A 23,710-nucleotide genomic window follows, 5' to 3' on the forward strand; every position below is an offset into this window, starting at 1 on the left:
GTGTGCCTCTATGTGTGTCTTACATGTATCTGTATTCGCGTGTATCTTTGCATGCCTATGCGTCAACGTGTGCGCATATTTGTGTGGATGTGTGCATGCATGTCTGTCTATCAGATGTGCAACAGGTGAGGCGTGGCAGGAGATCATGCTGGCGTGCTCGCTCAATCGGCCGTGCGAGAAAGGATCGACCAATGAGAACAGCTCATCCAATGAGGACTGTGGCAGCCAGTTCGCCATCATTTACTTTGTCAGCTTCTACATGCTCTGTGCCTTTCTGGTGAGTACAGTGACAGAAATGGAACGTTTGATAGTCACATATAATTCATCACAGTGAGAGGAGGTGGAAAAAACACACACTCGATTCTTGACTCTCCCCAGATCATCAACCTGTTTGTGGCTGTCATCATGGACAACTTTGATTACCTGACGCGTGATTGGTCGATCCTGGGGCCGCATCATCTTGATGAATTCAAAAGGATCTGGGCTGAATATGACCCGGAGGCTAAGTAAGTTTAAAGAGAGTGTCATCAAGTGTGAGTGTGTGTAGAGTCACTATAATGTGACGTCTGTGCTCTTTCCAGGGGGAGGATAAAGCACCTGGATGTGGTGACTCTGCTTCGGAGAATCCAGCCTCCCCTCGGCTTTGGGAAGCTCTGTCCACACAGGGTGGCCTGCAAGGTAAACACACGCGCACACACATGGTCCCACAAATTCCCAAATATGGTGTGAAGGCTGCAGAGCTGGAGGAAATATACAAATTGTTGATCAGGCTTTCAGTTTCATCCTGCTACAAGATTCAAATCACTCTGTTTGCTAGGTGTGATAAATATACAGACATTTGTCTTTGTGTTACCAGTGTGATGACATATTGACATCTCATAACACCTTCCACAATGACTCAAATGGCACACTGACAACAGATCGTCCATGTAGAGAAAATATTTTAGATATTTAGACATCAACGTCTCTCAAGAGGAAAATTAGTAGTGACCACAATGTCAAACTACTGTCTGCTCATTTTCAGCAAACTGTCAGCTGCCAGCATCTATTGGCAGCTGACAAGGAAATTTACCTGTGCATCATTTTCTTTTCAAATTTTCTCCATCAAACAAAATGCTCTGTCTCCTGTAGCGCCTGGTGTCGATGAACATGCCTCTGAACAGCGATGGAACGGTGATGTTCAACGCCACGCTGTTTGCCCTGGTCAGAACTGCACTCAGGATCAAAACAGAAGGTAACAGACACACATATGAAACACCCTGATGCAGTTGTACAGGCACAACAGACACAAACGCACACGGTGTGCACATCAGCAGATGTACATAGAGCATACTGATTTGGCTTCAGTGTTTGAAAACAGGTCTGTGTATACGGTCTGTGTAACCAAATATTCATACATCATGATGGTATCTTAAAACATCTACAGCACATATATTTTTCTTGACTCCCACTTTGTTGCTCAGTCCTAATCCCTAACAACACATTGTCCCAGAGGTACAACTACACATGTGGCGTGGTAACTTAGTGTGCAAGTGTGAAAATACTGCTTATGCATGCTGTCTGTGTGCATGCAGGTAACCTGGAGCAGGCCAATGAGGAACTGAGGGCAATTGTAAAGAAGATCTGGAAGAGAACCAGCATGAAGCTCTTGGATCAAGTAGTGCCCCCTGCTGGTGGTATGTATACTCTGCAACTGCAACAGTTTCATACACATTTTCCCACAATAAATGCAAACATCAACAAGTTGACCTAAAACCTCTGCAGCATCACTTGCAACAGCTCTTCAGAAAAGAAAACAGTATAAGCATCATAATGCTAATATTGTTATTTCTTGCAGATGATGAGGTAACAGTCGGGAAGTTCTACGCTACCTTCCTCATCCAGGAATATTTCCGCAAGTTTAAGAAGAGGAAAGAACAAGGGCTGGTGGCCAAGGTGCCCCCCAAAACTGCCCTATCTCTGCAGGTACGTGAACATGCAGAAGTTTTGTTTACCCTTGATCATAGCACTGTACATATTTGTTACGTCGTTAGGACATTCAGAAGATAAACCCACTCAAATCGTCATTTTAATGGTTCCCAATCAGATACCATTTTTCGGGGTTTTGATTGCAAAATGAACATGTTGGTCACTGTGCTTTATTCTGTGTGCAGGCGGGCCTGCGGACACTGCATGACATCGGTCCAGAGATTCGGAGGGCCATCTCTGGAGACCTGACCGTGGAGGAGGAGCTGGATAAAGGCATGAAGGAGCCTGTGTCAGCTGCATCCGAGGACGATATCTTCAGGGTAAAGGTCGGATACACACACCCTCACTCACTCTCCAGAGAGAGAAAGAGAGAGAGAGCTGATCACCGTCCAGCTTGAGGCCACATTACTGCTCCATGCGCATACCCGGACATGCTTGCATGTGCTCAGAGGTTCAAAAAGACATTTGGAAAATCCTCATTCTCCACCACATAGCTTGGCTACCAATCACTGCAGATACTGAACTTAACTTTGATAACTGGTCGCATGCATTTTGGAAGCACATCCAGTGGCCTCAAATTGCCAAATAAGAACAACACAACATATTTCCTACAAAATAAAACTATAAAATCAAAGACACAACATTTCATCAAGCAGTTGAGCACTCTAAGTGTAAGGCTTCTTCACGCACTTCTTCACTTAAGGGTGAGTTACGCTAATCAGCCTCCATTTTCAATGTCATAGCCACACTCATGTGCTTTGTTTTGTTTACTGCTGTATTTTTGCTGTTAGAGATTATATGTAACAGTAAATAAGTGGCTTTGACACGCATCTGTTGTTGAGCTTTTTTTAGACCAAGGCTTGGTGCCTGATTCATTCAGGTTCATAATTCTGCTCCCAAAAATCTTCTTTTTTTTTTTTCACTGGTAACAAAGTTCTGATTTGTGGATACATTGCAAGTACAAACCTTTACTTGGTTTGTGTTACCATCTCGGCTGAGTGAAGTTTTGTTGCTTCCTGCAGTGAATGTGAGAGTAGTAATTCTGACTGAGTGTTTGAGTGTAGTAAGATATGATGGTATTTTGTTTTAATTTCTTGCCTTCTTCCAATATTCACATCTCCTTTTCTCATCTTTATTCTTCTCTTCTCTCTTTTCAGTCTCCTCTGTTATTCTGATTCCCTTTTCTCCCCCACTCACCTTTCTCTCTCCTCTCACCCCACAGCGTACGGGCGGGTTGTTCAGCAACCACGTCAACTACTACAACCAGAGCGATGGTCGCAGTTCCTTCCCACAGTCCTTCACCACCCAGCGTCCCTTGCACATCAGCCAGAAGGGCTCCCCGTGCGATGGCGAGAGTCCCTCCCATGAGAAGCTCATGGACTCGACCACTTTCACCCCTTCCTCTTACTCTTCATCAGGCTCCAACGCCAACATCAACAATGCCAACAACACCGGCATGGCCGGGGTGTCAACGCAGGGAATCAGTCGATTCCCAAGCCCGTCCATAAGCACCGTGGACGGGCACACAGGACAGCCACTCACCCCCATCCTGCTGCCAAGATCTGCATGGTGCTTTCCTCCAAAGAGGTGAGTGCAGGCAGGACAGCAATTACATTAACATAATTTTCTTTATTGAAGTGGAGTTTTGGAGTCTTTTTTCCATTCCTACTTTATGTGCTCTTGAACTGAAGCAAGAATTATTAGTCTGTCTCTTTCATTTCCAGGGCATCATTACAGCTACTTTCAGCTAGTCAGCTAACACAATAAACAACATGACATTTCAGTATGAACGTAAATGGTTCTTCTATTTCCTTCACTTTCTGTTTCCTTCCTCCTCTCTTTTCCTGTCTTTTATTTCTGGTGGCGAGCAGGACGTGTTTTTATGACACCCTCATGCGGTATGTTGCAAGGGGACATGAAGAGAAAGTGTGTGTGCGCGCGCGTGTGTGTATCGTGTTAGTCCCCTAAATGGGTGCGAAAAGGGTTCATAACGCTATATAGAAAATGGCATTGCTGTCAGAGCGCTAAAGTGAGACCTGTTGCTACACATATAATGCTTTAGTCGCCACAGCAAAAGCCAGGCCTTTGTGCTGCTTCTATAAAATCTGCTACCAAAGCCATAGATGGACTGTTTGGTGCGACATGGCCAAACCTTTCCTATCAAAGGCTCTTACTGCTGCTGTTCTCTGCTGTTTTACTGTACTTTATGGCAGGTCTGGGTTAGACACAATGTCTGCTCTGCTCACAGTGTGTCTAGTAGGTTAGCCTGCATGTACAGAACTGAACATGCAAGGTCCTTGGTAAAGGAGAGCTCAGGTGTTTAACTCGCTCATCACTCATCTTTACTTTCCCTACATCGAGGCAGTATGTGATCTAGAATTAGTGCTCCATTACAGGCAAAGCAAAGTATAAGCTTTCAGATGCACTCTCTATGGATTTGCTTGATTGTGCGACAAGGTAACCTGCACCCAGCTGCCTAGCTTGATCAGATTCATCCAGATCAGTCTTCGTCAGGTCTTAATCAAATGCTTGCTCTAACCGAGTTTGCTGTGTAGCCCTTACATAGCTGTGGCTGTAAGGAACATCTTGATATTTAGAAATTTGATTCTGTTTTTTTCTCACCAGGGAGTACTTAGGAGAGCTTAATGTGCTGGTGTCTGAAAAAAAAAAAGTAGTTAATTGTATTTGTGAGCATTCATCATTAAAAATAATGGGCACTGCTAAGTGCAAGCTAAGCAGTTTGTTATGACTCTTGGTTTTAATTTGAAAGACAACCATAAATGGGATGTTTCAGGAAGCTGACACGTTGCAAGCAATCTGATGAAGAAGAAAAGATTAAACTTCAAATGTCAAGATGTCTCCTTAAAGCTTAAGTCTGGAGTATGAAACAGATGTGGACAGATAGTGTGAGAAGACATCTTTGGAATATAAAGAGAATACAATTTAATACAGATTATATGCAGCATCTGGATAAAGTCTCTCAGGGAAAAAACACTACACAGCTAAGAAATTAAAGACTTTATTGTGTTTTCTGCTAATAATGTGGTATCCAGGTTAATGCAGGCATGTGTCAGATGCTTAAGGGATGAGTAGAAAAGACAGCGTCTGATTCCAGCACATTATTGGCCTTCAGTTTAAATGATGAGAACAGCATAAAAAGTGTTTAATTTCCCAGTAGACGTACATTAAAGTGCTGCTTTCCAAGTATCAGCTAATAACATCACATCATGAGACATTATCTTGTCTGTCCTAATCTTTGTCTTTTAAAGATGTCTGCACCTCAGTCGTGCTATCAGTTTGTCATATTCCAGGTGCTTTTTACCATTTTGCTTTAACAAAATAGTTCCCATCTGCTTCTCCTCCTCCTTTTCCTCTAGCTTTTCCTTCTTCTCCGTCCTCCTCTTCCTTTTCCCGCCTGCAGTAGTTAAGCCTCAGTGGATTTCTCCTTCTCTCCTCCTGAGCTCCTCTCTGGGGTTTTTGCTAATCTGCTGCTTCTTTGTTTCTGTGTGTTTGTGTTGACATCTGTCTGCCTATTTGTCTACCTGTGGTCCATGTCTATGTTCATTTTGTTTGTTTGTTTGTTTGTTTTGGCCCGTGTGCTTGTGTGTTCGCTTGCAGCTCGGACTCAAGTGACAGCCGTCTGCCGATCATTCGAAGAGGCGAGGGGTCAACGGAGGAGACGTACGACGAGAGCTACGCTGACGACAGGGAATACCACGAGGACGACCACTCGCTCTCCTCTGACATGTACCGCTGAAACAGACGCACACCCTAAACAGTCGAGATTTGATTGTTTTCAGGGTACGTTTTTCCATTCACTCCTCTCTTTGTGTGTCTGTGTGTAGGCTGGTGTACCATGATGACACATGCAAGCAGTTGACTCCCATGGAGGAAGGAGAGGAGGTAGAGGACAGAAGAGGAGGAGGAGGGTGGCAGTCTCCCAGGAGAGTCTTTCTCTGCCCCACCTCTCTGGGTGAGTAAATATTAAAAAATCTTTTTCTAAATTAGTTAAAAAGTGTTGGTACAGCTAGCCTGTTCGTGTGAATAAGATAGGCTTGTTAAAGGTGAGCTGCAGCTTGCCTGAGAGTAGCCAATTACAATCAGGGAGGCTCTAAAAAGCGTGCCTTAAGTCAAACAGCTGGTTCGACTCACCAGTGAAGGAAGTAGCTTTAGCATTCTTCGTTGCCAGCGAAGTGGGTGCAGTAGAAACCACACTATTATTTTAAGGAGATGGACATGATGAACACCATCCATAGAAGTAATTAATGGAAGCATCAGTATACATTTACAGGGACACTTCACCCCAAAATCAAAAATACAAAGATTCCTCTTACCTGCAGTGCTGCTGATAGTTGCATCTTGGCACACAGATAAACCCACAAAGTAGTGTAGAAAGCTAATAACATGCCCCTTTCCTATGGGCCTGGCACTCACTGTAGGTAATAAGCTAGTTATCCAGACACGCAGACATTTGCAGGTTATGTTAGAGCACATCAAGTTAAATCTATTCCTCGTGTTTGCTCTTGTGTTTTAGAAGTGCCAAGCTTGCAAAGTTTGGTTACAGTTACTATTATTTCTTTTGCATGATTGTTGTGTGTGTCAGGGCGGAGATCATCCTTCCATCTGGAGTGTCTCAGGAGACAGTCAAGGCCAGATGTCTCCCAGAAGACGGCTGTCCCCCTTCACCTTGTACATCATCAGGTAGAAGTTGGCACAAAATAAACACAAGCTTACCCTTACACTTGGACGCACATAAACAAGTTGTAAATACGGCATGTGAAGTGGAACTCCTCGCCCTCCTCGATCCTCTCTAACACTCTCCCTCTGCTCTCTCCTCCTCCAGGCTCTGGCAGTCGCAGGGTTGAGTCCTCTGCTAAGAAGGAGTCACTCACCTACCCTCTTCAGCCGGCTGTGCTCCACGCCTCCAGCCAGTCCCACAGGTATGCTGCATCCTCTGCGCACATCAAAGGCCAAAAGGGTGTTTGTCAAGCACTGGCAGAAATGTTGCATTACATTTCCTCTGCAAGCACAATTAGACCTTTATTTAATGAAGAAACCAACAGGCCACTGAATCAAGAATAATGAATTTTGAAGTACATACTCTTGTCATGCTGCGGCTTTGTCGTTGTACTTCATACAAGGTTTGTCTTTGTTTTTCTAGCCCATGGCAGTGATGCCTCCTACCAGCGAGTGCCCTCTCTGAGGTTAGAGGGCTCCAACTCACATGAAAAGCTCAATACCAGCTTGCCCTCTGTCAACTGTGGGCCCTGGTAAGACTAAGCACCTTGAAAATAACTGATACAAGTCGCAGTGCAGTTCTTCGACCAGTAATACTGCAGGAACAATAGATGTAATGGCAAACAAACGTCTTGCTCCTAGGTACAGCGACAGTAATGGGAACAGCAGGGGGCCCAGTCCGAGCCCCAGCGCATCAGTGTCCAGTCAAAGACCTCCACGGCCGGTGTCACTCACAGTTCCCTCGCTACTGGGAAAAGACTCCAGCTCACTGTCTCACGGAAGCGCAGGCAGTCTGGTGGAGGCGGTGAGTGTGTGTGTATGTGTGTGGGTTGGAGAAGGTCGCACGCTGCTTAGTCTGCATTGTCAGGATTTGCTGCTTTTTGTTATGTCAGTGATTCCAAACCTGGGGGCTGAGATCACTCCGGTGGGTTTTCAATGTGTGCTGCTACACGAATGCAAATTCGTATCTCCAACTTTTGCTTTTTGGTGAAATACTGAATAGTTTTACCCCTTGAGGCCTAAAAATTTCTTCAAATCAGACAATCTGAGAGATTTATAGGTCAAAAGTTGTCATTTATAGACTTCTGACACCTGAGATAAAGAGTTGCGAGTAGATACTGCTTTATTTTTATTAGATCGATAATGGAAATAATCATTACCCCTCATGCCTCCATTCCATCCTCCCGTTTCTCTCTGTCCTCCTCCCTTCCTCTCCATCCATTCGTCTGTGTCTCATTTTCCCTCTCAAGGTGCTAATATCAGAGGGTCTGGGTCATTTTGCCCAGGACCCATCGTTCATCGAGGTGACCAAAGCCGAGTTGGCCGACGCCTGCGACATGACCATCGAGGAGATGGAGCACGCCGCCAACAACATTCTCAACGGCAGCACCGCCACGAACGCCACATCCAGCACCTCCTCCACCTCCCAGCACAGCCCCAACGGCAACCTCCTCCCCTTCCACACAGCAGCAGCAGCAGCAGCAGCAGCAGCAGCAACGCACAGGGACCAAGTGGTCAGCGAGGGAGGGGAAGAGGTCGGAGGAAGCAGAGGCTCCATCCATGGGCCGTCCTCAGTGGAGGAGCGTCAGGAGCTGCTAGCAGGGGGGAGGGGACAAGAGGAGGAGGAGGAGGAGGCGGAAGGGAAGGAGGAGGGCCACCACAGAAGCTCAGTCGTGATTGGAGGAGCACGGCAGAGGAACAGCGAGCTGTTGGAGGACGAGGATATGGAGTGTGTAACGAGTTTGTAGGAGTCGGCTTGACGGGTTCGATCGGCCGACTGGCCCCTCTGACATCATCAGAGACTGACGCTTGTCAGTTCTGGATAGCAGCGCCGCAGCTGGCTCTGTCTGTCCCCACCCCTCACACAAACACACACACACACACACACACACAGTCTGCCTCTCTGCCAGACATAACCGCTCTGGACTTTGGCGGCCAGTGACGCAACCTTAAACACCTGGTTATGACTTTGTTGGTTTGTATGAGTTTGTATGTGTGTGAATATTTGTAGTAAAGTGTACCACACTATACTCTGTACTATCTGAGTGTATGCCTGTGTGTGTGCGTGTGTGTGTGTGTGTGTTTGTGTGCTCTATGATTTTCTCTATTTGTACGTGTACGTGAGTGTGTGTGCTCTCTGAGTGTGTCTCTAAAGTGCCTCACAGTTTTATCATGTCCTCAAAGTGTGAAGAGCAGAAAAGTAGAGACAAGCAAAAAAAAAAAAAAAAAAGTGAGGGTAAAGCAGGGATGAAGCAGGAAAAGAAACAACAGAAGCAGGAAGTCCGCTTATGGATTTCCTGCAGTCGACAGTGTGTTAATTGTTTTCATTTCTTCTGCCTACTTTGGTGTCGTGTTATTGTTGTTTGTCTGGCCGCCATGAAGCCAGGTAGGGGACAGCAGACCAGCTTGTGGGGGGGTGGGCTGGGGGGGTCAGTTAAGGATTCAAATCTGACCGCACCCACTTGAGGTCAAAGGTCAACTCCTCCTTCTTGGTTCACTGATGTTGAAGCGCTGTATTGAGTAAACGGGGGAGAGGAAAACCCTGTTTGAAATCTCATTTCTCTTCCTCTTCCAAAGCTAAGGAACCTTGGAGCACAGCCCTGCCAGCCTGGGGGTGGATTAAGGTGACACGCCACCCCTAGCCAAGGGGGGGAAGGATTTGAGGGATGGACCAACAGCCACAACAGGGCTGCTGTAGGGGGCCACGGGCAGAGAGAGACACTCTCTGGCCAACAGGAAGCTAGCCAGCTCTTTTATCCGCTGGTCAGTCAGACGCCAGCGACAGACAAACTCGCCTCGTCCGTCACCTTGATCTGGCTTTGCCTCCTCCGCCGCTTTTCCTTGTTTGGCCACACCCACTTCCTGCCCCAAACAGGAAATGGGAGGAGCATTTGGTGGCTAAGCAGAGACAGTGAGCCCCCTTTTCTGCCTCATACCTCGCCGTTCCTCACTCCTCCCTCTCTCCTTCCTCCCTCCTCTTTGGTTATTCCACCATCCGTCTCCCTCCATCGCTGGGTTTTTGCTTTTTCAGCCCTCCAGAGGTGAGTGTGTCGAACAGGGCAACAGGGACGGAGGGTGGAGGAGAGAACGGGAGTGACTGATTGAAAAGAAAACAGACTCTGGGCATGGATCTACAGAGGATCTGTCCGTCAATCAACCTCACTTCCTTCTCCAAGGCCCTCCTCTTCCTCTCAACGTGGAATCGTATTGGATTTGCTGCCACACACTCTCTCTACAGACCACGCCCACTATGTATTTAACAGTTCAATATTGTGCAAAACTGGCTAGCCATGACTATTTTGTTTTATATTCATGATGTTATTGGTTTAATTTATCCTTGATTTGTTTGCACAATCGGGGTGCTGGTCTTATAAATGTATTTTTGCTCGGTTTATTTTAGGAGAATTTTAAGAGGTTTTAAGTATCGAAGCAGGGCGTAGTGTTTGCGTACGAGTGTATAACTATATTTGTGCGTGCGACTGTGTGTCTGCGTTTTAGTACCGGATGTGTGTGTGTGCGAATGCGTGAGATAGCGTGTATCTAAAAGGGGGGTCTTTCTCTCTATCAGTATGCACCTTTTACAGATTGTATCTATTTATTTATTTATTTTTCCCAGAAGAGAAAAAAATGTGCGTGCGGATGAATGTTTGTGTGCGTGCCTGTGTTTGAGTGGTTACTTATGTATTCTAAAAAGCTGATTTTAAGCCTAGACAGTAAATTAAGGTAGCATTACAAGTATGGTATTGTGTGCGTGCGCATGTGTGCGAGGATGTGTATGTGTATGTGTGTGATAATGGGCCTCCTTAACACAGGGTTACCATGGACAGGCATGCTTCCAAAGCTTTGTGGTTTCTTTAGCACGGTTTTTACTTTTTAGCCAAGCTGCAGAGTCAGAAGCCACTCTATCTTTGAAAATTAGTCAGCGCATAACTTTTCTTTATTTTTCTGTTTAGAGGTAGTTAGGCGTAAGGTCTCGAGCGAGGTCAGAGTTCCGGTTAAGTTTACAGCGGTGGTGAGTTTCGGCGTTGCAGCTTGGCCACAGGGTAACGAGCCTTTTGGCGTTTGTTGCTTTTCTTCTTTATAGCGGATGGTTGCTCTGGTAGAAGCACCGGATTCGTACTGCTACAGTGACGCCTCGTGAACCGAACTGGGGGATGACGCCCCGAACGCTTGGCCATAACACACCGTAATCACATGAGTTCATCATTTAATCGTGGTTTAAACTCCAAATGAACTACTAGGGCTGGTGTACAGATGCTGCAAGACTTCTGAATCACATCTCTTTGTCTGAGGTCTGTTCATATCACAAAACATGATGACTCATTATTGATTTATTGTCATTGTTAGAAACGAAACCGTTCCCTGTTTGTAATATCGTTTACAGGCAAAGCTAAGAAATTATATGACAGACAGGACATTTGCTGGTAATTGATAAGATGTGATAATTGTTTGGCTAACTCTTGAATATAGATTGGAAAACTGTCATCTTGGAGGGAAGTTGCACCCCGGATGATCCCCTAGTGTGATTTTTGTCTTTTAATTCCCTTGTAATGGATTTTAGGTAGCATGCTGACAAACTTTTTATCGACCTTTCTCTGCTTTGGAACAGGTATGAACCTCAGGCCTACTTTACACAGGGCACAGGTCTCTCTTTGGTATCGTATCTTCTCCCAAAAAAAAAAAAAAAAATTCCTAGATGTCAGACACACTCCTTGGTACCACTTGTCACATTAAATTACTTAATTTAATTATTCATTTCAGTTCTCAAAATTTGGAGAAATAATTGTTGTTACCATCACAATCCTGATGCAAAGTCAGCTAGATGCAAGGATACTATAAGAGTCTGCATGTTACCGTACCAGTGCTCACATGCAGACACAATCAGTAAAAAAAGTCAATTTTATGTTATGAATACAGCATTAAAAACAGGATTTTTAAACCATTTTATTAACTCAAAAAAATCCAAATATGTTGCAGTCAGTTCAAGACAATTCAACAGCTGTTTCAAAATACTATAAATCCTCGCTTTAAATGTCACTTTAAAACGCACTGAATTCACACCCAGAGACACCATCACAGCTTTCACTTACCATCGAGGGCGAACTGCCGAGCTCTCCTTCCTCCATGTTGAGCAGAGCAGGTTTTGTGGCAGGGAAGGGTATGCATGAACACACTGCCATACACTGCATCCTGTGCCAGTAACAGACTTCTGACATTATTATGCAAACTAAATGTGAATGTTGAGCGTGTTTTAGTGGCAGTGCTAGTGCTGTTTTGTGGTTCTGATCATACTGCAAACCCTGAAGAAGTCTGTGTTGTCAAAGGAAATACCCTCCCTGACGTTCAGCCTGTTGTTTTGTTCCTTTTCTCATCCAGAATCCTTCGGCTTCGTAAAATATCTTCAGCATTTCTTTCTGTCTTTCAGTGACTCTAGAAGCACCTCATTAAAATAGTTCCTTATTCAAATAACTTGGTACCATAAGCTAACAGCCTACCTTGAGGCTGGTGGCTCAGTTTCAGTATAAGCTGCTTTTTTTTTTTTTTTTTTTTAGGTTAAACTTTATGTCTGAGAAGTTAGGAAGGCAGAGTTATTGTCAGGCATGTTAATGTGTGTGCAGGGAAGCATCTGGGTTCTGTTTCAACCTTAAACTTAGCTCATTTTGTGCTTTGGTTTTTGTTTCCACTCTTTGATCAGCCCTGGTAAAGTTTATTAAACCCTTAAGTTAAATAAGTTCTCCTCCTGGTCATTTATAATGATTTATTTGATAAACCTAATGCCTATTAGGTCTAAATCCTCCATACTAATTGTAACCAGCAGGCACCTGAATTGTAAAGTAGTAGTTTTTGTGTGCCAGCTGTGTCTGCTTTCTACCAACTATTTTGTTTTTAGTATAGCAGCAGCCATGAATGTCACTCTCTCAAGGCAGTTTCATTTCGAAACCATGTAATGAATGACGGTAGTCACTTTAATGAATTAATGAATTATCCCACATAAAACCATGTTCAAAATGGGAACATTTCCACAGATGTTTTCTCTCATTCATTCATCATAGCCTTAAGATGAAGAGTCAGTAATCACAAAAACATTCATACATGTTCAGTATCACCTCCAGCTTTGAGGATAAGAGACCATACATGCACACGCACTCAGAGGCTACATTTAGTCCAAATCCTTTGCTTTTTTTGTTCCTAATAAATGTCTGTTTGCATGTTGCAGACACTCCTGTAGAGTAACCCTGCATATCAGAAGTGCCACACCAGGCCTTGATGTGTCTGCTTAAAGGCTCTTGGTTTCAGGTGAGAGAGACTCAGAGCCCTGTGGTGCCCCCGTGTGGAGTGGAACAGCATTGCAGTTTTTATGTCCTGTATAGGTTAGCGTGAGTTGCTGTGTTGCAGTATATAGTATGAGTGGGTGCAATCCTGCATCCCACAAGATATGCAAAAACAATGCAATAACTTTGACTGTATAAAAGGTTCCCGAAGTAAACATACTTGTGAAAGTCGAAAAAAAAAATCAATATCATGACAATGTATTTTTTCTGTTTGTTACATTTTTAAGTAAACTCAGTGGTTTCCATGCCAGAGAAACCTAACATACTTGAAATCAGGTACATTGCAGTGCAGTTTAGTACAGATGTATTTATTTCTCTTTATCGTGCCAGGGTGTTGGATCTGCATCCACAGTCAAAAATGTGTCGAGGCAGCGATGTGAAATTGGTGTTTTTGCTCGTGGTTTGATATCCAGCCAGGAGAGACCCAGAATGAAGAGCTGATCATCTATTCTGATGGCCAAGCAGCAGAAAGCGCTAACTTCACCTCCCTGACTCAAAGCTTTTTGACCGTGCCCCTTCTCTCTTTTGTTTTGTTTATTTCGTTTATTTCCAGCGGATTGAGCTCCGTGGGTGTACTATCAGTATTGCATGAGGTTCACATGTCGACACTGAGCGTGCCAGCTTTTGTTTTTATCAGGTTAAGTATCAAACCACATTACGACGGAGTAGCTATTTCTAGTCAGTGTATATATGATTAAAGTCAGTATTCCCTCTCTACATAAACATCTGACTGTGGACAGCAGCGAAAGGGTTTGGATGGTGATTTTGCATATCTTGTGTCTTTTGGGCTCTTGCTTCATTTTCTGATCCTTAACCCTGAGGAGGACAGAGCTCATGCTGATATGATGTCAAAGGTTGAGAGAAAAGGCAAACTTAAGTATTTCTACTCCCCAGTTTAGACAGACGTCACTACTTCTTTGACTACGTGTTGCCATAGTCTCTGTCTTCAGCTTCTAAGTTTTCCTCGTCTGACATGTGGAAGATGGACCAGAGGGAATCATTTGTATGAAACGGACCAAACTACCCATAGCGAGAGGATTATATTAGACAGACAAACACACGAGCAGCAGCTGGAGGAACTTGCTTTATTCAAGCACAAAGAGAACAATATACATGAACACCACAATAACGGCTCATATATTGCATAATTTCCTGTTGGTATAAAATGGTAAACGCCTGTAGATTGGGCTGTAGTACATGAGGAGTGTGTGGTAGGTGTTTGGAACGGTCCTTTTAACAGCTGATATTTTCTCTTTTAGCTGGAAAAGGTGCAGCAACAACCTTTAATCAATGCACCAGTTGAATGAAATGTGGCCGTTATCAATGATATTAGTAACACCTGCAGGTCACATGAGCCAAGCGCACAGTGTGTATTCTGCACCTGCCCTCTGTAGATCGTTAGCCACTGATTTATCAGGCTGATAAGCTGCAGCTGCGTCTGCAGCCGGTTCATCTAAAACCACACCCCTCCGCTATGAAGCGTGCACTTCAAATTCAAGCTACTCCCTCAAGTGAAAGCAAAGATAGAGAATAAAGCCCCTGTGTCTGACAATCTCGTTGACGGCGGATGACGGTGGGAAGGCGCGAGGGTTTGTTTTTGGTTTGATTTCACCATGTTTGATGACACATGGTGAATTATATATCCAAGTAATGTTTTATGTGCATGGGTCTCTCTCTCTAGGGATATAAAGTATTGGTCCTATGTGAATGATAATATCTTTTGTCTCACCACTAGCCAATGATTGTATATTTTTCTATACATATACCATTCTATAGCAAGATATATATGAATATATGATATTTAATCACCAGAATGTTAGAGTAAGGAAAGGGCAGGTCACTTATTTGGGAATGTAGTTATTGAAATATGAAAATGTGTCTATATAGGCCTACTGACTGAGGGTCAGTATGAATTTATTGAACATGTCCCACTTTATTGACTGTACTGTTGACCAAAAGGAAGCAGCAGGGAATAATGGAGCTCTGTTTACTGAAGAAGAAGCATTGGATGTTTAAGCCGATGGCATATACACGAAGAAGATCCCCAGACTATACGGCTTTCCAGTCCATAGAAATATGGCTTAGTTTAAACACGATCAGCTGCAGGACACAAGAACCAGAGAGGCCACTTCACAGAGTTTGAAGTGACAGAGATCTGAAAGCTCATTCGTTTACGTCTGTTTTGTCGTGAAGTGTTCTGAGAGGCGTGAACCGACCAGCAGCCTGTCAGTGCAGGTCAACGTCTGGACATTTTCCTACTGTAGCACCGAGAGACCCGTCTCTCTTTCACTGGTCCTACATCAGCGACACACACACACACACACATACACTGTACACTAATGCATTATTTAAGCTATTAAAGACATCTAACCAAAAAAAAAAAAAAAAGAAGTCCATCTACTAAGGACTAGATCTCTCTATGCTTTGAGCCATGAAAATCATGTAGCTTCAATTTTTTTTCTTCCAAGAAAGGAATTGGAGGACTTGAACTACATCAACAACGCAGACTAGGAAGTGATGAAGATCATTTTGCGTTTATGCAGCAATGAAAAAAGTGTTGGATTTAGTCGGGAAGAGAAAACTATAGCAGATTTTTTTTTCTAAAAATGTTGAATTCATGTTCTGAGAGAGAAAACTCCAAAATATGCTTGTGTGGAAGAGCTGCTATACTTGTGCATGAAGACATTTCAAGCTGCTCCGTATTAAAAAAAGATGTCATCCAACATGCTTTAACATTTATAGTATTCTCCACACATGTACCATTTAAGAAGTATTCGAGCTGTGTGTTTATCCTGGACTGTGCACAGATATCAGAGTGAGGCTGGAAAAGCAGAACTGGCGTCATTTGCTCATGTGGATCTGCCGTCGTCAGCAGCACATATATTTTCTTGTACACAGAATTGTTTGTTGATCACTGATGCTGAAAAAAATATTTTAAGAGGACTATTTTGAATATAAATTTTGCTTTCCTTTTTCTTTTCGAGGTAAAAATCAGCATAGCCTGCTGTCGTAGGAATCGGATTCAATCTAAAACGCCCTTTTCTGGAGAAGCTAGAGACGATGGCCTCTTAGCTTTCTGATGTACAGACATTATTTTGACGCCATTGCTGACGAACGCAAATGGAACAGATTGTGAGAGAGGGAATATATTATCGAATACGTTTATATTGCAAGTGTCTTCTATTTTAGATATTACATTTAGCAAAAACTATATCTAAATTATAAGATATTGAATGAACGTTTGGTGGACTTTGCTGAGGATCTTTGAGGGGAAATGTCCACATCACCGTTAGCCTGTGCGCATGCTGGCATTTTCTCTGTCAGGCCCAGAGGACTTTTAATGGTTTTACCATCAGCTGATTGTTTCTATTAGGTTTACAAATCACGCTCAGTAAGTTTCCTTTGTGTGGACATTTGGCTGTTTGTTGCCAGTGCGCAGGCATGATTTAAAGAGAGTGCATGCGGTGGAATGGCAAGATTAAAAGAGGTGTATTTAATTAAATGGAAGTGACACTTTAGATAGATACTTCTGAAATTTAACACCTGATGGATTCATGATGAATCAGCTGATTTTTTTGCGTGTGAAAAACACTTTAAAGGATGTAATAGTACGAGTTCGTCCCAGTGTCACACATTTAAAACCACAGGCAGTACCCTAAGAGTCGTAACCAACCCTCTGCATGTTGTGCTGCACTGACTCACAGCAACACGCAGACACTCCCAGCTGATCAGTGCTGGGAAAAATAGGATTTATTTCTCCTCTTTTTTTCCTGCGGGCGTTGAGCCCCAACATGAGCCAAATAGACGATGCTTGCTTGCCCACGTAGATTTAGAAATGACCTTTAGGATACAGTAGTTAGATAGGACTCACCCACTGTGTAGCACCCCTGTGTGAACATTTAGAACGACTGTTAGCATTGTAAGGACCTCGAAAGCCTCATGATTACCACTCATTCCTCCTCTTACTGCAGTTAAAAGAATAATAGGAGACCCCTGTTTGCACATATTAGGACATCAGAGATTGCTCTTTGTGTTGTAGAGCTGGATGCCGCACTCACAGTCTGTCCATTGAGCAGAGTTTTCCACCAGTGACTCGCAGCTCTGGAGCTGTGGCAGCAGCTCTACGATGCAGACCTTCTTTCTAAAAACAGCTCGTCCTTCAGCGGGACCATGAATGTCTCAGCCTCCCTGCATCTGCTACGTCCCTCCAATCTCACCGATAAGAGCTACTTGACCTCACACCATGAATGATAATGATTTCATCCCGTGAATGTAGGACGCCGTGATACATATCTCAAAAAGCCACATTTTAGTAGTGGGAAGATTTAAGCTCCTGGTTTAAGTTTGGATGTGTTTTTTTTTTTTTTTTTAGCAGCCCTTCATGGAAGAGTTTTGACCGCTGCAGACACAAAAGATCTGATCTGACCTCTTTGGGTCTCTGCAAACCATGATCCCAAGTGGTTTTCACTTAGAAACCCACATTTGACCACAACGAGTCAGGAGCAAACAGGTCTGCTACGCCTGTATGTGTGTGTGTGTGTGTGTGTGTGTGTGTGTGTGTGTGTGTGTGTAAATGCAGCTTTAATGGCTGACCTGGCCCACCTGAGAGCATGGGGAGCGTCGTGTGCATTATCAGTGTTTTCTTCCGTGAGTTGCTGAGGTGGATGGAAACGCCTCTTTAACAGCATGCAGGCGTTAACTGAGGTTTGTTTTTTGTTTGTTTTTTGTTTGTACCACTCTTCAATGGCAGGGGATCCGTGGCTCCACATCCAGCAGTGTTTAAGCTTTTCTGCTCCATATCTACCGGGTTAATGTCAGGGGCCGCGTGGCTCTGCGCTCCACTGGTCAGTCAGTCAGTGTCTTATGATCTCGTTCACAGTCTTAGTTCACTACTCATGCAAAGTGTTAAAGGGCCTTCGACGGGACTGAGCTTCGTTTTTGTTTTTCCTGTCGGGGAGACGTCCGTTGTTTATCCTGGAGTTTATTTCGTACAGAGAGGTGTTCACACAGAGACCAATTTGTCGTAATGTTAGTAGTGACGCTACTGTTAAATGTAGTATTTAATAACAGGCACTATTTATGGTCAAAAAAATGAACTAGAGTGTGTTATTGTACTTGCGGTAGCTTTGGAGGCAGGTGGCCATTTTGTAACTGAGTTCTTTAACATAAGCCACTCCCCCCCTCGACTGCGAGGGATTTCATTGGTTCTGAGGTTGCTAAGTGACACTGGCCCAACATCATTTGGTTTCCTCAGTTACCATTTGTCTCCCTGCTGGTGATGACTGCATGGTCTCACGGTTGACACACCCTTTTTCTTCTTCTACTTCTTCTTCTTCTTCTCTTTCTTTTTTCTAAAGGAGAGTTCTTTTTTTTGTGTTCATTCATTTCATTTTAGATTTTAGAAAGGGAAAGAATACAAATCAAATAAATCAGAATATTAATTCAATCACTTTTTCTACTCCTATTTTCAATAAAAAGTGAAACGAAAAACCAAACAAAAAGTTGATTTGTAAATAAGTAATGTACAGTTTGTATCTGTAACTTGTCAGTCTGTCATTGGTGACAGAGTCTGTCTTGCTTATAACGCACGCTACCAGTAAATAAAAAAAGGAAAAAGTATATTTAGACTGTATGGTCCCTTGAAAGCAAGTTTTAAATTAATATCTGATGTATATTCCTGTAACATTGCATTTTTATCTGAGGAATGATGTTATTAAAAAATTGCAAATAAATTGCATTTCCTACAGCTGCGCTTTTCACTTTCCTTTCATGTTCTCATTTCAGCCATTTTTCCTCACACTTCTCATCATCTGAGCGGACAAACCATCAGGTGTCTGCAGCCTGCCTTTAAATCCTTACTCTCCACGAGGAGGTCGACCTGTTTCCATGAAAGCGAGCTTCGCTGCCCTTCAAAATCATGTTGCTGCATCAAATTCAGAAGGAGTTGTGAAGGACATTACACCTATTTTACACTTCAGGCTATAAAAATCCTCTTGTAGATCGCTCTGGGATTTAGGGCCTTATCAACAGACGACTACAGACTGACTCATTAGAATTGGTCATCAGTCACAGTGAGCCATTAGTTGAATGTTGTCAGTGACATGATGTTGAGTTTTGAATACATTAGCACCTACAACTGTTGGAAACTGTTCAAATGCAATAAACTACCAAATGTGCACCATTTCAACATGACCCTGAACACACCGCCCTTTAGCAGCTCTCAAATAAAACAAACCGCCACAGCGACCCTCATGGCCCTGTAGGCTTCTGCTGTTTGTTATCCAACGGAATCAGGCCCAAAGTTCATCTAAAGGCAACTGGATTAGTATGAGCCCTGCCTCACAGTTGCTCAACCCAAAACTGTTAAGCTGCTAAAATGCACTCGTTTGGTTGCGGTTTTTAATGAAGAAACCAAAGCGGACAACATATTAACATGGTTGCTAATACACAATATAGTTCATTTTACACAGATGTTAAAAAAAACTGAAACAAGCTGCGCCTCACGTGTCCGGTTTATGAGTTGCTAAGTGTCTCTTCAGGTTGCCCTGCTGGGAGAACTCTCTCTCACAGTTCGGACACTTGAACGGCTTCACCCCGTTGTGGCTCAGCGTGTGTCTCTTCAGGCAGTTCAGCGTGAGGAAGCGCTTCGGGCACTCCGAGCACAGGTACGGGCGCTCCCCCGTGTGCGAGCGTGTGTGCACGTTCAGGTGACTCTTGCTGGAGAAGCCCTTCCCGCAGTGGGTGCAGGTGTACGGCATCTCGCCCGTGTGAGAGCGGTTGTGCAGCAGCAGCTCCCCGGAGGACAGAAACGACTTCCCGCACGTGGTGCACAAGTAATTCTTCTCCCCTCGGTGCATCTGCATGTGTCTTGTGATGCCCGCTTTGCTGAAGCCTTTCCCGCAGATCGGGCACAGGTTGCTGGGGCCTTCGTGCAGCCGTTGGTGCTGCTTGAGCGAATAGTTGCACAGGAAGCCCTTGCTGCACTGGCTGCAGATGAATATCCGCCCTCTCTTGTGGAGCCTCTGGTGCTGATAATAACCTGACGGGCTGGTGAATCCCTTTTCACACTGGCTGCAGCAGTACGGGAAGCTGTGGAGCTTCATGTGAGTCTTCAGCTGATTCGGATGTTCGAAAACTTTGTCGCACTTGGTGCATTTGGTTTCTTCCTCTGTGAAGTTTTTGGTCACGGGTCGCGTGCTCAAGAACCTCTTGTCTTCCCCCGCGGGCTCTTTCCGTCTGCGTCGTTCCTTGTTTTCCAAGTTGTCCTTCTTCTGCTTGCGTTCCCGCTTCTTTTCAAAACCGTCTTTTTGTTTGCGTTTCCTCGTTCCCTCCGAGTTGCCGCCAACTCTCTTCTTGTCGTCCGGGTCTTTACTTTTCCGCAGAGTCTTTACTCTGGCTCTTTTCACAGACACTTTCTCCTGAATGGGGGCTGCTACATGGTGCTCACTCTGGATGTGCTCTTGGACCTTCCTCTTTGTGCGGTGCGTGAACGAACAATGACGGCAGGTGAACGACACACGACCTGAAAACAGCAGGGAAAACAGAGAGTTAGCAAAATAAGGCTGGCTGACTCTGGTCTGCTGCTGCTGATCTGTCTCACCGGATTCACCTTTTGGCAACCAGTCATCTGCAGTGACGTCTGAGCTTTGACTCAAGCCTTCCTCTAACTCTCCCAGTGCCAGGGTCTCTTCCTCATTGTCGTAATCATCGTCCTCACTGTAATGCTCAGAGAACCTCTCCACGCCAGATGGGACAGGGAGGGCCAGGATGGACAAAAGGCTGTCCTCCTCGCTGCTGGAAGGATCTGCAGTAGCAACATTTTACACTTAAATTCCTTAAAAACAAGAATTTGAATTTGTTGTCGCAGGAAGGAAACAAACAAGACAAAAAAAACAACCTTTTTAAACACTGATCCTTTACATAGATGGAGGCTACATACAAAACTCCTCCTGTTCCTCGTGTCTTACCAGAGCTGAGAGTCCCCAACTGTCTGTGATGAAGCAGCAGAGTCTCCAGGGCAAAGGGTTCAGACATATAATGCCCAAATTCTTCCGACACAGATGTTGTTTCAGTGAGCCATGCTGCTGTCTGAGACACAGAGACGCAGGTTGGCAAGTGAAGCAACAGTCACGAGCTTACGGACCTCAAAGCCCAAAAAGAGGAAAAACACAGAGACAATGTTTGACGCTGCAAAATAACGCACTGATCAGTGAATGATTGCTTTCTGATTTCAGACTGATAAACAATCCTGCTGCAAAATTCAACATGCAGAATATGAAGGTACTGTTTAATGATTATGAATGCCTAAATGCCTGTTATGGACAAAAGAGTGCAAAAGTTTCTTCAGGATCTGATTGTATATTTCTGCACACGTAACATACAGTAAGCGTCCACTTTCAGTTTAGCTGTTCATACCTGCTGCAGGTCTGGTACAGGCAGCAGCTGCTCCAGCCTGGACAGGAACTCAGACACCAGCTGCTGCAGTCTCTGGTCGTAGCTGGAGCCGTAGTTTGCAGGAAAAACCTCCTACAGAGACAGCCAGAGCTTTGGCTTTAGATCGTCAGCACATCACCGCTGTAAGTGACCGGTGAGGATCTTTAAAAGATATTTCTCGCAGACAGACTCACTTGGAAAAATGACTTCTTTTCTAAAGGAACATTCAAAATGTTCTGAACCAGGCTGGCGAAGTTGGTGTAAGAGGTCTTCAGTATATCACCACCAGCCTGTCAAGAAGTGGACAATAATGATGATGAGAAACCTTTCAAGCACTTCTCAATAGTTCTCAACGGACGTTAAGAACTATTTCTACATTTATGTGTTTCGACCATATTTTGCTTCTGAATTTTCACCATCTGATCAGCGGAGCTCAGTTCAGCGCTGCAGGCGTGGATTTTATCCAGGTGGCTCTGGATGGCCTGCAGGTTGGCGGCGCCGTCACCACGACACAGCTCCAGAATAAGCTGCAACAAGGCGGGAGACAGGTAACGTGAAAAAGCGAGACACAGCAGGGAGAGGACTGATCTGCCATCGTGAGGGCAGGAGACAGAAAGGGCCCTCGCACATTCGACATTAATTTGCATGCGAGAGCGTATGCAGAGAGTGCGCACGTGTGTCGAACAGTGTTTTTCTTACCTACCTCAGGTCACCTTAGTGGAAATTATGTGTGTTTTGTGATATGTGAATTGTTGCTGTGACACTGAAATTTCCCTCAGAGGAACAATAAAGCACTCTATCTATTTTTCCATCGCAAGCTTCACAGAACAATTCAGTATAGATGTCGCTTCAAACACTTCTACTCCATTTACTGCACTTCAAGTCTATTTATTTTACTCCTTATGCTAGATGAAGGCTGGAAACCGGAAATAAGTCAAATGTCTCCCTTGTGGAGCCGCTGATGGACACATGCACTATGATCACAGTTGAGATCAGTGGCTCACCCTTGCTCTCAGGCCCAGGATGAGCTGAGCTCTCTGGCCGGGACTCAGAAGCTCTGGGACGATCTCTGTCGCCAAACTGATGAAGTCCACTAGCTTGTCATAGTGCATCACACTGTGCTGCTGCACTACGCGCCACATGAAGGCGGACATAAGTCTCACTGGAGGGACAAGGAGGTGCAGGGAGGCCAGAGGTAGAGGGGAGCCTGGAGAGGATATTTGAGACAATTTTATCTACAGAGGCTCAAATAACTATTTACAAGCGAGTTCACCACAACTCTGTAGTCAGAGTTTTAGCTAACGTTAGCTTAATCACTGCATTAGGAAGTTTTATTCAGTAAAATGGCTGTCTGTGTATATTTGCCGGTAGCTCAATAAATAATCACACATACCTTTGCTTTTCCACGCCATTTTTCTGTTCAGAAAACGTCTAAACTATGAACATTGTACCATTTCAGCATTCATTTTACAGAGCAGGAGGCTCCACTCAAGACTTCCGGGTAAAGCGGATGTTGTGGAAGTTGTCGTGCCGTGTGCGTATTCCTTCAAAATAAAAGCTGGAACGTTCTATAATATTATATTAAAAGCAAATATCTCAATGCGGTAAGAAAATTGACACTAGTTACTTAACACTGGGTACTTAATAAGACGAAAATTTAAAAGAGGAGAGGAGAGGAGAGGAGAGGAGAGGAGAGGAGAGGAGAGGAGAGGAGAGGAGAGGAGAGGGTAACCGAAATAATCGTGTGTGCATGGTGGGAAATAACCCAGCAACCCAGTATAACAGTTCTGCAGAAAATCTCTATCTATGTGAAGCTTTGGGGGATTTTTTTTTTCCACCTTAAAAATTAAAAATTTTCCCATTAAATGAAAGAACAGCTCAAGAATTGGTGCCAGGAAATGAATGAAAAGAGTCACTTTTTTAAAACTGTTGCATGAAATGGCATATGACCTGAGGAAAAAATAAATAAATAAATTCATGAACCAAGGGCTCATCTGTTTAAAAAAAAAACTTACACTTAAATGGCAAAAATAAATGAAGAAATAAAATAAACAAAACAGATCTTTTACTTATTTGGGGGGGGGGGGGGGGGGTGTTAATAATAAAGCAGCACGTTGTTCCTGCTTTTGCTTGTGATCAACTGGGTCTTTCAGGGGTTCCTGAATTAGAAAGAAGCAGGTGTTTCTCACCTTTAAAGACGTGAAACAGCGGTAACACACCCAGTGTTTCCACGCCCAGTC

At 44.1% G+C, this 23,710-nt stretch overlaps 2 protein-coding genes across 9 annotated transcripts in view; one reads left to right on the forward strand and one right to left on the reverse strand.

The window, feature by feature from the left end:
* The window catches only part of cacna1c (calcium channel, voltage-dependent, L type, alpha 1C subunit), a 176,903-nt gene extending 165,526 nt beyond the window's left edge, over positions 1 to 11,377 (forward strand). For 6 of the 8 annotated variants that reach the window (XM_070991717.1, XM_070991719.1, XM_070991723.1 and 3 more), the window contains 15 exons: positions 115 to 277; positions 379 to 506; positions 582 to 678; positions 1,132 to 1,234; positions 1,575 to 1,676; positions 1,838 to 1,965; positions 2,154 to 2,294; positions 3,191 to 3,555; positions 5,587 to 5,715; positions 5,814 to 5,941; positions 6,572 to 6,669; positions 6,812 to 6,908; positions 7,130 to 7,238; positions 7,348 to 7,510; positions 7,956 to 11,377. In XM_070991717.1, the coding sequence (XP_070847818.1) occupies positions 115 to 277; positions 379 to 506; positions 582 to 678; positions 1,132 to 1,234; positions 1,575 to 1,676; positions 1,838 to 1,965; positions 2,154 to 2,294; positions 3,191 to 3,555; positions 5,587 to 5,715; positions 5,814 to 5,941; positions 6,572 to 6,669; positions 6,812 to 6,908; positions 7,130 to 7,238; positions 7,348 to 7,510; positions 7,956 to 8,453 (2,449 nt within the window). In that variant the 3' untranslated portion in view covers positions 8,454 to 11,377. The remainder of the gene's footprint in view (positions 1 to 114; positions 278 to 378; positions 507 to 581; positions 679 to 1,131; positions 1,235 to 1,574; positions 1,677 to 1,837; positions 1,966 to 2,153; positions 2,295 to 3,190; positions 3,556 to 5,586; positions 5,716 to 5,813; positions 5,942 to 6,571; positions 6,670 to 6,811; positions 6,909 to 7,129; positions 7,239 to 7,347; positions 7,511 to 7,955) is intronic. The other 2 variants (XM_070991718.1, XM_070991724.1) reach the window with 1 other exon arrangement.
* Positions 11,378 to 18,345: 6,968 nt separating this feature from the next.
* On the reverse strand, positions 18,346 to 22,987 carry LOC139350389 (zinc finger protein 892-like). Its single transcript, XM_070991727.1, has 8 exons — positions 22,864 to 22,987; positions 22,475 to 22,677; positions 21,887 to 21,997; positions 21,665 to 21,760; positions 21,453 to 21,563; positions 21,005 to 21,125; positions 20,647 to 20,841; positions 18,346 to 20,559 (listed from the first exon to the last, which is right to left on the reverse strand). The coding sequence occupies exons 1-8, from the start codon at positions 22,880 to 22,882 to the stop codon at positions 19,538 to 19,540; spliced, it is 1,878 nt and encodes a 625-aa protein (XP_070847828.1). The 5' UTR covers positions 22,883 to 22,987; the 3' UTR covers positions 18,346 to 19,537.
* Between the last annotated feature and the right edge of the window lie 723 nt (positions 22,988 to 23,710).

Source organism: Chaetodon trifascialis, chromosome 22 (assembly GCF_039877785.1).
Source record: "Chaetodon trifascialis isolate fChaTrf1 chromosome 22, fChaTrf1.hap1, whole genome shotgun sequence".
Classification (NCBI taxonomy): Eukaryota; Metazoa; Chordata; class Actinopteri; order Chaetodontiformes; family Chaetodontidae; genus Chaetodon; species Chaetodon trifascialis.